The following is a 16,487-nucleotide window of genomic DNA, read 5'->3' as shown; positions in this document are numbered from 1 at the left end:
GCCGCCGCGTCGCCGGGGTACCTCGCGCTCATGGTTGCCGGGGGGAGAGAGAGGGGCTCGAACGGCGGAGAGAGGGGAGGAAGTGCGGCGGCGAGGAGGGGGGACTGCCGATGCCGATGGATGGGTGCCTCACCGGCGCGGCCAGGGGCGCCTTTATAGCGGCTCGGGGGCGTCCGCGTGCGAACGCGTGGCGGAAGGGGGGGGGGCGTCGCCGCACTTCGCCGCCCGTGAATCAATGGTAGGCTGACCGACGACAGCTTTGGCATTGATTCCCCGCGGGAAAACCGAGACGATGAGGACGACCAGCCTTCGTCTCACTGACGCGCCAGTCCCATCACTCTTTCGCGTAAAACGTTCGCGCCGGCGCCCCCGGGCGCCCCAAACGCGCCGGATTCGGGTTGGGTGCGCCGGCGCCAATTTCGGTCCAATCCGGCGATAAACAGACTCTTAGAAACGCGACTGGGCCGATTTTTTGACATCAACATTAAAAAATAGTCTTAAGAGGGTCTGTTGGGGACGCGGCTGAAGATGCTCTAACTTCCTGGTCCTGGTCACGCACGGGACACAGCCCACCCCTGCCGTTCGACGGGATGCCCGTGAGGCTGCGACCAAGCGCGGCGGCTGTTACCTTGTGCCGGCAGTAGGGCCGCCGAAGTCGGGTGGCGCACCAGCAGGCTAACTCCACCATCGCGGCTGGTCTCGGCGGTCACCTCCCGCCGTGGAACTGACGGCCGAGGTCGCAATGTGCCACCAGGCAGCATAGTGGACGCGCCACCGCAGCATAGTGGTTTCCATTCCTGTGACAAATAAAATTGTAGCAGTGGGCAAATCTGAAAACATGTTGTTCAAAGAAAGAACATAGTTGAGTTGTCGATTCTGTCACCCGTAGGATTTGATCTGATGGATCAAAACAAATCATCCCCACAGCACTGATAGACTCTGCTTGGCAAGATTAGGAAATGAAAGTGAAGTGCCAACACAAGAAATAAAGAAAATTCCTTATTTGACACTAGTGGCGAATGAACTGGACAATCTTTAATAGGCTTGAGCCTGTCCTCCAGCAATAAAAAAAGGAAATTAATAGTTAATAGTACATGTTCCTAATAGTATTATTGTAAATTCTAGCCTTCTTTGAACAAAAGAATTGAGACTTGGTGGCTTTTTCTTCACGCCATTGACTTTGAGCCTGCCCTTGATTTTCCTTCAAGATTCACCACTGTTTGACACTACTTTAAAATGTGGTTCCTTATTTGACCTTAAAGAAACTTTTCTTCCCTATTTGACATGTAGTCTAAATTTCTTTCCTTGCGTGACATTGCTGTCGATTTCGTTAGACTATTTCGTCAAAAAAATTGGATGGACCAAAATACCCCTATGCTAGTCGCTAGCCTACATCGAACAAAAGAAAATATCCCGATCCCGATCTAGCCGTCCCTTTAGTCTCTATTGTTTGACGTGTTTTTGTGTTTGTCACTTTGAGAAAGCTAAATCCAGTTACAATTTTTTTCAGTGCAAGTTACACATACATTTAGAGTTATTCCTACATGCATGCACACACTTGATTGCCCGGTTCGCACACACGTATACTGGCCGATTACATACGCACATCAGTCTACGTATTTGATCATGTAGCTAGCTAACCTTGCAGATGTAGAGGTCCGGAGCAGTTCCCGTTGACATCTCATCGACTCGTACATATATCTAAACGTCCGCGCCTCAGTTCCAAATACCCGTATACCGGCACCCTGGCCGGTGGTATTATACTTCTCCGAATACCCAAATACTTGACTAATGCATGCATGCATGCACCAGTATAGTCTGGACTGGCCGTGGCGTGTTAAATATGGTTGAGTTCTACTATGTACATGCACGTATACAAATACCCGCTATGGAGCTTGTAGACGGGATTTCATTTCTCTATATTTCTGGGCTGGCCATGGAAGCTATGAGAAGTAACATGCATAGCCTTCGGATTTATATAATTTCCACTTTATCTTTTTTTCATGCACTTTCTCTGATAATCTCTTATGTACACTTGACAAAACAACTTATAGTGCAGAACTGAAGATTTGCCACATTCAGCTCAAGTAACAAGTTTCGTATGTTGAGCTTATCTTCGGACTATCCTCACCATCTTTGCAAGTTTCGTGTAGATCCATAGCATGCTATTTTTTATGCTCCAATCATATAACTTCACAAAGTTTTCTGATAAGACAAAGGGAGTCATTAGATTTAATAATCACATTCTCCCTACTTCAAATCATAAGTGTGTCTACACAGACTATTAGATGTTACAATATTCAAATGTAAAGAAAAGATGTAGTAATATTCAAATATATATTTATATAAATCTCCTTATATTCATTTTTTTGAAAAGTTTACGAAGTTTTGAAAACTATTTCATATTCTTAACATCCACGTGTTCCTCAAAATAGCTAGCCCGTGCATGTGCATGGGTTGATGACTAGTGTAACATAACTGTAGATATTGTCATGTACAGATTTTTGGTCACCTTATGCACAAGGGGTAAAAGGGTCTTTTCACGTCTGTCTTTAACACCGTTAGTGAACAAAATGCACTAGAGTGTCATATTGGGAAAGAAATTTAGAGCAGATGTCAAACAGGGAAGAAAAATTTCTTCAGGGCCAAATAGGGAACCACATTTTAAGGTAGTGTCAAATAAGGAATTCTCTCCAAGAAATGTTATATTTGTTTTCTTTTTTCAACTGACAACGTTATAAGTACCAAATGAGACTATAATACATGTTTGTCGGTGCACATGCATAAAGTGTCACTATCTCCTCCATGTGACAACTAAACAAAGTTAACGATTAAGAAACTACTAACCATTGTGATTAGGCAAGATAGGTCATCTAATCATTGGGAATTATCAATGTTGTTATTTAATGCAATTTATGACACATTACATTTATAAAGGCTCTGTATTGCTAGTGGTCCTCATCTCATTTGGTCTTACAGAGCAGGGCTGCTTATCACCAATTCACCATAATTCAGGATAGATTTTATTCCATCTTTCTACAGTTTGATATGATATCCTGATATCTTTCGATGAACAATCTTTTAAGTCAGCTGTCTTGGGACCATGCATGTTTTTTCTGATGCTGCGGTGAAAAGCATCCCTTTTGCTGCAAGTTCATGTGCAAGCTTTGTGTAATTGTGTTCAGGTTGTACTCTGTTAGGTAGGATATCTCATCTGCATCATATGAGTCGCACCAGGGCCGGCCTTGGGGCATGGCGAGGAGTGCGGCCGCCTAGGGCCCAGCCCAAGCAGGGGCCCATCCGTTTGCATGTCTCTAGTAGATATATAAGCATATTAGGAAGAAGAAAAGATAGAGAAAGTAAAAAAGACCAGCCAAGAGACAACCATTCAGCCAGTCACCTACTCCCACTGCGCGACCAAGCTAGGAATTAACTCTGCAGCGAAGATTTCGGCCATGAAATCAGCCAATCTGCTAATATCCTTGATTATGGATCTCAATTAATGCCGGATCTATGCAGCGTGAGATGTGTATCCATTCCATGCAGCCAAAAATCCCATTTAGTTTGGCAAGTATGAGTCGTAGCATGCAATACTCCTTCCCACAAAATTAAAAAGCATGCAACACTCCTTTAATTAGGCCCCATGATGCATCATGCAATACTCCGATTCAAGCTAAAAAAAGCATGCAATACTCCGCTAATTAGGCACCATGCAACCAATGATTTTTCTCGTTGGATGAATCTCGTTGTCGGTTCTTCCGACGGGTCGCAGCCACTACACACCTGCCACAACATTATTGGTTTTTTTGAGGGATACAACATGGCGAGGCGAGGGCCCATGGCCGGTGGAGTTCAGAAGTTCGCACAAGGGCCTCTAAGATGCTAGGCCCGGCCCTGAGTCGCACTACAGTATAAGCAGCCGCAGAAAAGCTTGAACCTGTCAGTTCTTTGAGGCCTGACGCCTGAGCCATTTCTCTGTACCCTTGTTTCAATGTTCAATGAATCTTGGTTCTTACACTATGGCCTCGATTATATGCGCATCTTCACATTGAACCACATATCCTGCTGGTTATGATAAGTAGTCTCCACCACTAGAACACTCAAAGATGGACACATGGCATCTCAATCCACTGCCGGCACAATTTATCTTTCTTTGATTGGCAAGCTGCTTTCTGGAGTAGTATACTCGAAGGCAATACACTGATAGAACTTTGTGCACAAGTATTAGTTAGTTAGTTATATAGAGGTGTTTGGTTCAGAAACTGTAATGGTAATGGAATCAGAATACGGCTGTAAAGGAAACGGGATGAGAAAAACTCAACTTTGTTTGTTTTGTGACCGCAGGTCATGATGAAGGCTACAGTGGTCTTTCGACCTACAAACCACGCTTCATGTGATCAGCATGTATTTTTTCTTTTCACTATCTCCTTGTCAAAAGAATTTAAATCTTAAATAATTCAGCCTTTGCAACACCACTTTTTAAAGATGAAAAAAACATATAAAGAATCATATTTGTCACAAGAATTCAACAAAGAGCAACTTTCTTTTTCAACTGCTATTCCGACGAGCGCTCCTTCACATGTTTTCACTCCAGATTAGGCAAACGTCGATAATGTATCAAAATTCTCAAATATTTAATGGAGATATGGCTTTCACACAAGAAAACAAGTCAGCGCGCAATCAGCCGCCACCTCAGTGGCTTCTTTAAAACAAAACAATTCACTTTTATGAAAGTTAATATTCATAATATTCTCTTGCTAATGTTTGTTTCTCATACAAGTTTTATCTACATTCGTGATATTCCAGCAAACCAGCATAATTTAACCCTGCCGACCTATCTCGGTTAATAACGACATTAAACTAACAGGCCCTGGTTACCGTTAGTAATAATAGCCCATACAAATATATGATCCTGGGAACGACTGATCTGACTGACTGGACGGCCAATCCATGTTCATATCTGCAAGTCCCTTCTGCAGCAGGGCTTAAGCCCGCAGCACGCCACCCCATCCACTGAGAAATGCACCACCTCCTTGCCCACATGCTTCCGGGCCACCCCGTCACCTCTCGGGCCCGACGCCCAGGCAGAGTACAGCGACTGGATGGCCTCCTCTGACAGCCCGTTCCGGCTGAGGTCGAGCACCCTCAGTTGCTTCGCCGAGACAAGGGCCTCCGCGAGCTCCTGGACAAACTGGCAGCCGGAATAGGAGTTTCGCTGGCAGGAGCTCGCGCAGCTCCTGGCAGGACCAGAAACTGTACGTCGGTCCTCGTTTGCTGCTTCGTCCTCACTGTCCGCCACCACCATCTTCTCCAGACCGACGTTTCCTGGAGCTACATTGTCGCCTGCTTCGGCGTTGTGGCCGTGTCTGTGCTCGGTGCCTGTCGATACATCCTGCATGTCCTCGTCGAAGTGCAGTGTTCTCTCCAGTGCCAGGTTTGCATTCTCGGCCACGCTCAGCTCCTCCAGTTGATCATTCCCTGGAAGGACCAGAAGATTGTGAGTTTGACGCAGAAGGCATTGTTTTAAGTATAATATGTAATGTTCTGTTCCTCGCCTGCCAGTGCCTGAATAATTCGAGTAATGCCACCAAGCCCAAGATTGCATCTGTTGAGAGTGAGAGATCTAAGGCTGCACTGGGGATTTGCAAGTATTGCCCCAACAGCATCACATCCCTGCATTGTGCAACCTCACAATGTTAAACAAACGACCATGGGGACCAAAATGACGTAGACCAAATTATCTGAGGATAGGAAGCAAACCTCCATGTTAATGGAATTTCCTCCGAGATTCAAGTCAAGAATATTAACTCTAGAAAGATTTGTACAGATCTGTGAGAATTCAGGAGTTGTGAGCCCGCAGTTGGATAAATCCAACCTCATCAATTCTTGGGACGCACTAGATAATGCCTCGGTGAGCCTAATTGTTCCTCCCTGCAGAAAGAAATTCATCCATAAGGCATCATGTTCGCTACAAGCTGTAAATACTGACCATATATGGAAAACAGACTCACAGGTCCAATGGAAGTTCCACCTAGCAGAAATCCAGATAGACTCAAGGATTGTGCAAGTAGACACAGTTTATCAACCATTAACTTGTTCAGTTTTATACCAGTTAAGCTTAGTTGTGAAAACCTGCAGTGATCAAATCCATAGTTGGTTCATTATTTCACCACAACTCATAGATGTCAACAGTGATGGAACAATGTCTGCCAACCTTTTCAAAGAAGCCAGTTTGGAGAGAAGGTTAAGCATTGTGTTGCCAGAAATTGGATTGTTTTTTCCTGTCAGAGGTATGGAATTTTGAAGATGCCGAGCGTTTATACATGAAGATGGCTAGTTATATACAACAGAGGCAACAATGTACCTATCGAGAGATGTGAAAGTACCGAGCCTTCATGTAGTGCATCTGCCATTTTCTGAACTGTTCTTGATGTGATAGAACACTGCTCAACATCCAAGCTAAAAAGTGCTGTCACAAGTGGAAACAAAACATGCATTCTATAAGAGGAAAGTAGTGGTGTACACTGAGAAAAAACAAGATGGCAAAAACTCCCAAAGGTGCAAACAAAGGTCTGCTGTTGCAGATAAACACAAAAAGCCTATTGTTTCTGCAGCCCCCTAAACATATAACGCACTTAATACTGGGTATTGAGACTCACACATACCTTTGCACTTTTGTAGGATTGTGAAAAGATAAGAGCTGCAACCATCTGTGAGGCGATTCCCAGCCAGATTAAGTACTTCCAGTCGTTCAGTCATAACAGCACACTCACAGATCTGTTCATCAGTAAATTATGGACCAAATATGAATTCAGAACTAACTGTCATTCCACTTTGATATGCAGGTTTCTGTAATAGGAAAAAACACCTGAAATAAAGCAGTTGGACCAAATCGATTGCAATGTAAATCCAGTGTCAAGCCACCATATGTTTGGGATGACGAAGCAAATATTTGTTGAAGGCTTTCAATTGTTTCATTTCCTGCAATTCATACACAATGCTTAATCAGTCTACGATGATCCTTTAAGGGTAGTCTAGGGTGTACAGGTGACTAATGCAGCACACTCTGTGTCACAGAGCTAAAGGCGCTTTCCATTTACCTATTAAGTCTATAACTGTCTTTCTGCCAAACTCATGATGCTTAAATTAAACACATACTGGAAATAAGCAGAGATACTGAAAAATGATACCTAGCATGTTATGAGAAAGATCCAACATGGCTATTGTTTTATGTGATCTTAGGGCTTCAAGAAGAGGTGAAATTGACAAATCTTGCAGTCCACAATCAGACAGAATGATTTCATCTTCAGAGACCTGTTGTTGGGAAACAGAAGGCCAGTAAAACATTTAGCTTTGACAAGTTAGTCAGACCTGATTTACGAAATTATAAATGAAAACAAGTAATATAAATCCAACAAACTTACTTCAAGATTATACAATTTTTTCAATAGCTTCTTATTTGGTGCTTCTAACGACTTTGTGCAGAAATCGATGTACAATTTCATCAACCGCTTTGGCACCCAATCTTCATAATAAATATGGACATTAGACTTTTAATAGAATAGGTCGGCATGCAGCACAAAAAAATATACATGAGAACACAGGTATAGGTGTTGAGTGAAATTTGTCCGTATAGAGAGCACAGGTGAGCACAATGAGACCAACACAAGTCTTGCTTCAGCATTGAAAAAACACAATATAAAGTAAAGCAAGTAGATGAATTTAATCAAACACTTTCTTTCAAGCAGAAGAGATCAAAACTTCATACAGTGAACCAAACCCTTTCCCTAACAAAAAGGGTTTAACTCATCAGCCCTTTACATGTGTCAATGACAGACCCACGTGTCATAAGAAACAAACCTAGATTGAATGCTGCTGAGATTGCAATCAGAAACTTGGAGTTAGGTAGGTGTCATTTCTTGCTAGATTAGAATTTAACCAGTAGCATAACCAGCATAACAGTACATTGTATAAAATTTAAACTCCTATGAGCTAGTGCAGCACAACTACAGATGCATTTTAAAACTTTGTGCAAATTGTGAGGGAGACTTCTGGACTTTAAATAAGCAGTATTGTTGTATTTGACAATTCAGATTATTTAGCATACAGAAAAATACATTCAGTAATTTCACATTCCCTGCTATTTTAGGCTATTAGCACGAAGAATATAGAACCAAGCAACCATAATGTATTGTGCTCAGTTTACTTCAATCATCAAATCAGTGTCCCTTAAATATTTAATGCATATTCACCGCCAACAAAAAGGATGCCAAAATCAAAATGGTTCTCATATGTCCTAGAGACATAAGACTCATGCAACAACAGCAGTTCTATGAACAAAGTTGAGTATGCTGAACCCATACCATCAACAAAAGCATCAATGCACTTCTGTTCAGAAGCAAGTTGACCAATATAATCAATTGTTTCTGCACCATCCAGTACATTCCCACAACACTTGAGCTCCCCAATAATAGGCAACAAGCCTACAAAGTAAGATAAACGTAAGTTCCAACAGAAAAGAAAGAAACAAGAGGTTGTTCCCTAGCAAATATGACACCATAAGAACCACAAGAACTAACCCACCGCAAACTGTCTCCTGTAACATATTAGGCACATACATGAATCTTGGATAAATAGCTAAGACATGGTATACACAGAGTTTATTCTCACGTACTGGAAAACATGTTACTAGGGAACAATAACTGTATTTCCAGATAACCTGAACAGTTGATACAGTTCAAGAACTGAACAATCAGATATGTATTACTGGACAAATGGGCCAAATATCACAACGTATGCATATAACAGCTGAAGGAAGAACCAAAGAATGCATCGCCACACAAGGACATTCTACATTTCTTCAACAACACCACAAGATAACTAGATAAGAGTAATGGTAAAAGTTATGGAGATGGCTTCTCAAGTTCACGTCCCTCCCTCTACCTCCAATATTTTCATAATGAGAATATTAAAGGTGAAGCCACTGGCATAGAAGATTGAATACAATTCCCATCAAAGAAAATATTGTTAAAAAAAACCTTAATGGGCATACTGCATGACTTGTCAAAATTTAGAAAACAAGGGCAAACCTTTGGAGCTCTTTTCATCAGGAATCTGAAGGTAGTATACACATGCCACTTCAACTTTAAGAGACTCAATGTTAAAAGCAGCCTCACATATGCAAGCATTTACATCCAAATACACCAGATGCTGACCAATTCTGAACGCCAAATGTTGCTGCAAATTAAGGATCTCATCATATTTAATAATTTAAATCACAGACCACAACGAATATCCATAATTGGAGCAGTTGTTGTACTCGCAAGTAAGGGCGCTAAGAACTACATCTAGATCATTTCTAGATTTCGAATCGACACAAGTGGAATGTTTCAGATTATCTGAAAACTAATCCTAGATAAGCTCCAATGTGAATATGGGACACAGCTCGCTTCAACAACAAAGTGTTTTGACATGTAGGCACTGTACAGCACTGATACACATCAAGAGTAGTGCCATTCAAGGGTAGGTTCACATGTCAACTGCCTGCCCTATGATTGATATTTCTAATTGTTCTGCAAATAGTAGCTTAAGACAAGTTTAACTTGCATTGAGTGTCTACACTGGCGGAGCTACAGATATGCTGGGCAGGCCAGTCTAAAGGAAAGCCCAAAATGTTCTCACATGGCCCAATTTTGCTCACACTTCACTGATTTCTTCCTGGGCTGGGCTGGCCATGGCCTTGTTTTACTTGCACACAGCTCCAACACTGAGTGTCTGGTTCATGCAACAAACAGAAAAGGGGAAGTACAAACATATGGACATTCAAAAGTTAACGCTGGATGTCAGAAAATAAACGTTCCATTTGACATATGGATCCCTTCTAATGTATTTCACCACTCAATGACATCTAAAGTGGTGAAGTTACCAGCTGACTAAGGCATTATGGAAAAGTAAAAAAAAAAGGATAGAGCAACGAAAAGCACAATTGCCATATGCTTTTCAGCGATCCTGGAAAGACTGAATTTGCAATAATACTTACATGATCAGCATCTGTGGATAGGAGGCCGACAGCATTTTGACCATGTGGTTGACTATGAGATGCAGGAGTACAAATTCTGGAACCACTTGCTGCTGGCTTGGATGAAGACACCTTTCCTCCACTAGAAGCTCCTATTTCCAGTCCATCATTACCATGACCAGTGGGGCTACTTGATTTGAATGAGCATATACTTTCCTCAGCAGGGCAGGGTGTGCAGATACTGTACACATCCCTGGGTTCAGTAGGGTCTACCTGCAGATGAGTACTAGTTATCGCTCAAAAGAAATAAAAACAATCACCATCTCTTTATGTTTTTACCAACATCTGATGGGATACATGGTAAGGAACATATGTAAGAATAATATCTCTCAACATATCAAGAATGTAAAATTATATAAATCTCAAGAGATAAGCTTTGTATAACCTGATTCCTGTTGTTTGTTCCATTTGCTATGTCCTCTGTTGGTCATAGAAAAATGTATTCAAAATAATTAGGAGACAGTTACCAGGCATTCCAAAAACTAAAGGTGTACAATGTTCATAAGTCATGCACCTGATGTAGACAGACTATCTGTTTGATTAGTTCGCTTCTTTTTTGATTGATCAATTTCAGGACTCTCATCAGCTTCATCGTCTGATATAAACACACGGACACGTCTTTTGCCAGACTGGTTACTGCATGATTTACTTAAAACTTCTCTAGTGTGCTCATCCATATGACATGATCTATCAACCTTCTTCTGGATGCTATGTATCTTGGATGCCTTTGTATTGGATGAGCTCCTACTTCTATGAACCAGTGAAGCAAGAGTAACATGATCATCAGGTTCCTCAGAACATGCATTTGCAGCATGCCCATCACTGTCCTCTTGATCAAGCATTTTATCAGATGCATCACCACCTTCAGATTCAGTTTCCGAGCAATAATCACTTACAGTATCCCTTAATCCGTGCTGATTCAATATCTGCTTCAAGTTATCTATTTTTTGATGTACCTGCCTGAAGAAAAAGTAAATCCATTTTATGACAGGTCTGGATAAATTAGCTTTCTTCTATCCAACATCTGTACGTAACTTACTTGGCATCCTCTACACTATCAAATCTGACCATGTGACTGTAATGCATGTTCTCGAGGGCAGAAAGTTGCACATTTGGCAGATTCCCTTCCACAGCAATTCTGAATATCATTGAAATGCAAGTATCAGAATCTATAGGTGGAGGCAAAATGCAATGATGACCACATGCATTTCCAGACTTACCAGAACATATACCAGATAGATAATAGATCACATGTACACATACACAAGAGAACAACATGGCACAAAACTAGAACAACAGTATGGCATTGAAAATAATAATTACCACAGTACCCTAGCTAAGTAGCTATACAGATAAAAGGCACACGTTTAAACTTCCTTGGGATTTTATACAGCACATGCTACAGGACGTATTATATTAGTCTATAATGGTCCACGATTCTGGCCAGTTATGTTAATAATAAGATTTCAAAATTGTTGTGTGGTGCCCTTGTAGGTCTGTCACTACAAGTCATTTTCTCAAAGCAAACTACACGATTACAATACCTTATGTAGGAGTATGTGTTTGAATGCTCAGCATCTTCGATGTATGCAAAAGGGTTGAGTTGTCTGACATGTGTTGGACATTGTACAAAACTCATGCACAGCCTCAATTAGGATATATGGCTGCCACAGAATACTGGCACTCCATATTCTTAACAGGCTTTCAAAACGGTGTCATTGTTCATATATTCAGCAATAGGGTGTTTCAGTGGATCAAAACAACATGTTCGTAGATAAGCCACCCATGTCATAACCTATGTGCTCTTTGTAACCACTAAAATTTAATCCGCCATATTTCTACTTTGCAAGATTGCGAGTGTGTTTGAATAATTATTGTAGATAAGAAGGCACGGAGATATTGCCTGTAGCCTTCTTCAAAAGCTTGCAACGCACCAGCCCAGTCACCACAAGAATCAAGAACATTACCAATGTTCACTTTTGCCAATGCTTGCCCCTGAAATTTCATGTATCCAAGGTGAGCAGGATATGGAACTGTTAGCACCAAGTAGAAGTTTGCAAACAGGAAGGTAGTTTTATTATTAGGTAGCAGGAATGCCAACATAAACACAAATATAACTAAGGGAACATAAACTAACCTCTAAGTTTCCAATCGATCGATACATGTTCCAGCTTTTCATGTACCATTTACGAGCTTTGCCGAAGATTCTAAGCTTTTGGTATGATTCTCCTATGGACAAAAGAGCATCACTCTGTTTTTCCTTCTCACGAAGTTCATTTGTTACTCTCTTTTTCCCTTTCGAAAATTCCTTGTGCTGGAAAGCAGATAATTTATATCAGAATTAAGACATTTGCGTATTTTCATCACTGCCGCCTAATAATTAATGTTATTGGAGTATGCAGAGGCACACTCAGCATGTTTTGTTTTTTCACCTTTGATTCGTCAGAACTGTTTTTCAACTTCAGTTCTGAAATTTGAACCAAGATTTTGTTCACCAATTGAAAATAAACAAGAATTTATCAATCCCTTTTAGTCCTTAGTGCAATGCAAAAACGTGTAAAAATCTACATGCAGTTCAGCAAGTGCCTGTACAAAATAGAGCCAAATAAATTCAGCATAACATGAATAGTTGGGACTCAGGAACATGGGCAGAATAATTCTGACAGGAGGCTTATAATAAAACATGGATATTTATTTTGACTTAAAGATAGCATCTAACGAGGTACTCTACCGTCATCCACAGGATTGGCCAAGCCAACCAAACCGTTAAAATTATGTCCAGTTATGCATAAATGTCGGAACAATACTGGAACATTTTTCTAAATAGAATTTAAGTTCAGATAGTTAGATATTGCTCACTTCACTAAACACTTACTTTTGGCCATGCAGATATCATTCTTGCCTTTTCAATAAGATTATCCAGCCATGCATGCTGCTCACAGAGGAGTTTTCTCTCCTTCGGTGTTCCACGAGCATTGGAAGTATCTCTGACAAGCTTTTTCAGTTTCTGCTCGTCTTTCTTCAACTCTTCAAGAACTTCAGCTGCTTTCGTAACAGTTTCAATATTCTGATGAATTTGATCAACTAGTGCATCTTCATCTTCCAAACCCTTTGTTATATGAAGGGCTTTTTCGTAGCAAAGTTTTGCATCGTCATACTTTTGAATCCGAGAATGCAACTCCCCAAGATTTATAAATCCCTTTGCCTCACCTTGAATATGGTCTATGTTTCTACATATAGCTATGTCCTTCTCGATATGAACCTTGGCTTTGTTCCAGTTGCGTAACTCGGTATAAACATTTCCTAGATTATGATGGAGCCTAGTGCGAGCATCATCATACTGATTTACCTCTTCTTCATCACATATTTTCAAACCCTGGTTAAGTAGTTGCTCAGCTTCTTCAAAGTTATCAAGATCTAGTTCAAGCATTCCCAAATTATTGTATGCGTCAATGAGCTCCTTCAGGTAGGGTGATTTTCCAGACGAGGCATTCTCTCTTAGACCCTTTACCAGTTTCATGGCAGCTTTGAAATACTTCTTGGCATTCCGTATGGCACTGTGGTCATTTTCAGAACTTAGAAGAATTTCATGGTAGGTCCTCCCAAGCTGGGTACAAGCTCGCTGCTGCTCAACAAGGTTATCGGTGTCCTTGGCAAGTTGTAGGTGCTTCTTCTGTGAAGCATGCAAACATGGAGGAAAAAGGACATGTTTTTATGACTTGATGTAGTAGAAACCAAACCAGATAGTTTGGGTTAAAAAGGTAATTGTGAACATTACCTAAATAAACAACAACAGAAATGAAACAAGAGATCAGACCTTATTACACTAGTGTAGTGAGCAAATAACCTGAAATGTCATATTTTTTATTTGTACGGTTACTGAAAGGGCAAATGGAAGTTTAAAGCAACTAACTAAACTAACAGTATGGCCTCGGCAAAAAATAAAACTAACGATATGGGACTAAACTCATCAGCAGCAGGCATCCACAAATACACCAACTTGTGCCTCGGAGAATGGTCTTACATGCAGCATCCGCAACCGTGGTCACTGGACGTGAGGTGCTAGTTTATTTATTATTATTTGACATATTAACAAAAGTGAACTTTACTAGCAGCAAATTTACACAGCTCAACACTAGGTGCACCCACAAGCTCTGCTGACACAGATGAGTCGATCTACAAAAACACCACCGGGCGCATTGAAACAAGCAAAACTCCAGCCGAATGCCCGGCAGACCAGTGCCAAACATTTCAAATGCGTGGTCAGATCAATTGATGTAAATTCGATACAGTGATTTCAACAGCCTAGCCTGATGCTTGCCACTGAGTTGTTCATTCAAATATAAACAGTGATATACTAGCAACAGCCCTCCTCGCATTCTAAAACTCAAAATCTTGGATCAGAATTAGACAGCTCGGGCATCCGGTCCGGCCAAGCGCAGGTGATTTCGGTCCGGGAGCGGTGGCGGGCGGGCGGGCGTACCTGGTAGGTGAGGGCCTGGGGGAATTGGCCGAGGCGGAGGTGGACCTCGCCGAGCGACTGGCAGGACTCGAGCAGGTGGCGCTGCGGGAGGTACTTGACGGTGACGTCGTAGTCGAGGCGCAGCCAGCGGAGCGCCTCGACGTACTCGCCGCGGCGCTTGTGGATGTCGCCGATGACGTTGGCCCACCGCGCCTCCTCCTCCCGGTTCCCCTCCGACACCGCCTCCCGGTACCCGCGCCTCGCGCCCCTCAGCTCCTCCTCCTCCTCCCTCGCCCGCCCGCCGCCGCGCGCCATCACCCCCGCCGCGCGCGCTAGGGTTCCGGCCTGGATTTTTTTTCTTCCCCCTTCCTCTCCTCCGGGATTGGGGATTTCCTTTTTTTTTCTTCGGCTCTGGTTTGGGGATTTCGGAGGGGGCGAAATGGAGGGAGGGAGGGAGGGAGCCTCGTCCCGCCAAAATGTTTCGGGGGCGCCGTCCTGTTGCTCTTCCTGGGCCGTGCTACCGTTGGGCCGCCATCACTGACCTGAGGAATTGCACCAGTTAAAAGCCCAAACTCCATTCCCAGTCTGGTGGGTTTGTGTTTTTATTTTATTTTTCTTAAAGGAAGCTGCATAGGGTGACAGTGCCTTTTTTTCTTCTTTGTTACTTATTATGGTGGCAGCGTCTTTTTTTCGACAAAGACAAAGAGAGTGACAGTGCGTGTGTTTGGAGTGTTGAAAAAACAAGGCAAAAAAAGGCTAAGCGTGGAACATCTTTGGATGAGTTTTTCTTTGATGCGTGTCGGGGTACTCCGCATGTGCCTTTTTGATCATGATATAAATTGCCTCCGGGAAAGACCATGACCAGCTCAAAAGTTTCTGACCGTCGAGAGGACCAATTGGGTTACGAAAATGTGGCGCTGACACTCATACAACAAACATATAGTAGAAGCAGTAATTTCCGTTTAGTTCATGCTTCTGGCCAACCAGTCAGTCGGTCGGTCCTGGCGTTTTCGCATCCCCTAGCCTAGGCTAGAGGCTAGAGCCAGCTAGCGGCCACCGGAGCGGAGGACGGCAAAGCCAAACGCGCCACCGCATGCAGCGACTCTTCTTACCGGAAGCCAAACGCGACGTACGTACGTACGGCGGCCACCGACCGGAGCTATCATGTTCCCCGTCCCGCGCATGTCGGGTCCAGTCGCGGCGTATGGGCCGGTGCTTCCTTTTTCCTCGTACGGAGAGGCTGATTGGTTTGCAGCCATTTTTTGGCATGCCAATTGTTGGCAAGCCTATTTTTGGCAAAGCTGGAAGTTGCCAACATTTGGCAAGTTTGGCTACCAATTGGTTGGTTGCCAATGTTTTGCCAATATTTGGCAAAAAACAAGTGTCTATCAATTGGTTTGTTACCAAATATGCATAACTCGTCCCGACAAGGAATTTGTTACCTACGTAATCCAGTACATAATTTACACGCCATTGTCATACCATGGGCATAATTTACTACTCCCTCCGTTTCAAAATAGATGACTCAACTTTGTACTAACTTTAACACAAAGTTGGGTCATCTATTTTGGAACGGAGGGAGTAATTTAAAAGCACCATCATACCACTGCAATATTGCAACGTAGCATGCACAAGGTCATCAAGCATCAGGAAATTTCTTACAAACTAGCTTAATTTAGATTTGTGCTAGACCAATGCATTACAAAAGGCAAGACCCTCTAAACACCATTACGGCACAGGAATTCCACTTAGCATAAGTGCATGAAAAGCTAAGTAGACCACAAAAGCACTTGCCAAAAGAAAGCCACCAAACATGTCATTCAGATTGATGCATCAGCAGCTGTGCGGTCGTTGCCGTCATACTTGTGCGCGAAATAATCAAGGACCCAAGCATTACAAGTCTGGACGCTTGCACAGTTCAGGAAACCACAGAAAATTTCTTGTTCT

The 16,487-nt window shown here is 42.4% G+C and overlaps 1 protein-coding gene across 1 annotated transcript; it reads right to left on the bottom strand.

Annotated features, from left to right (window-relative positions):
• Window positions 1–4,700: 4,700 nt before the first annotated feature.
• TSK (tetratricopeptide repeat (TPR)-containing protein) lies at window positions 4,701–14,974 on the bottom strand. Its single transcript, XM_048680374.2, has 20 exons — window positions 14,562–14,974; window positions 12,954–13,751; window positions 12,216–12,392; window positions 11,982–12,073; window positions 11,118–11,216; window positions 10,593–11,038; window positions 10,464–10,498; window positions 10,040–10,291; window positions 9,090–9,237; window positions 8,364–8,483; window positions 7,425–7,525; window positions 7,191–7,314; window positions 6,869–6,981; window positions 6,666–6,777; window positions 6,365–6,469; window positions 6,215–6,281; window positions 6,012–6,132; window positions 5,761–5,931; window positions 5,556–5,673; window positions 4,701–5,478 (listed from the first exon to the last, which is right to left on the bottom strand). The coding sequence occupies exons 1-20, from the start codon at window positions 14,853–14,855 to the stop codon at window positions 4,955–4,957; spliced, it is 4,017 nt and encodes a 1,338-aa protein (XP_048536331.2). The 5' UTR covers window positions 14,856–14,974; the 3' UTR covers window positions 4,701–4,954.
• Between the last annotated feature and the right edge of the window lie 1,513 nt (window positions 14,975–16,487).

Source organism: Triticum urartu, chromosome 6A, assembly GCF_056163025.1.
Source record: "Triticum urartu cultivar PI428250 chromosome 6A, HENAU_Tu73, whole genome shotgun sequence".
NCBI lineage: Eukaryota > Viridiplantae > Streptophyta > Magnoliopsida > Poales > Poaceae > Triticum > Triticum urartu.
This window is presented reverse-complemented; position numbering and strand designations above follow the sequence as displayed.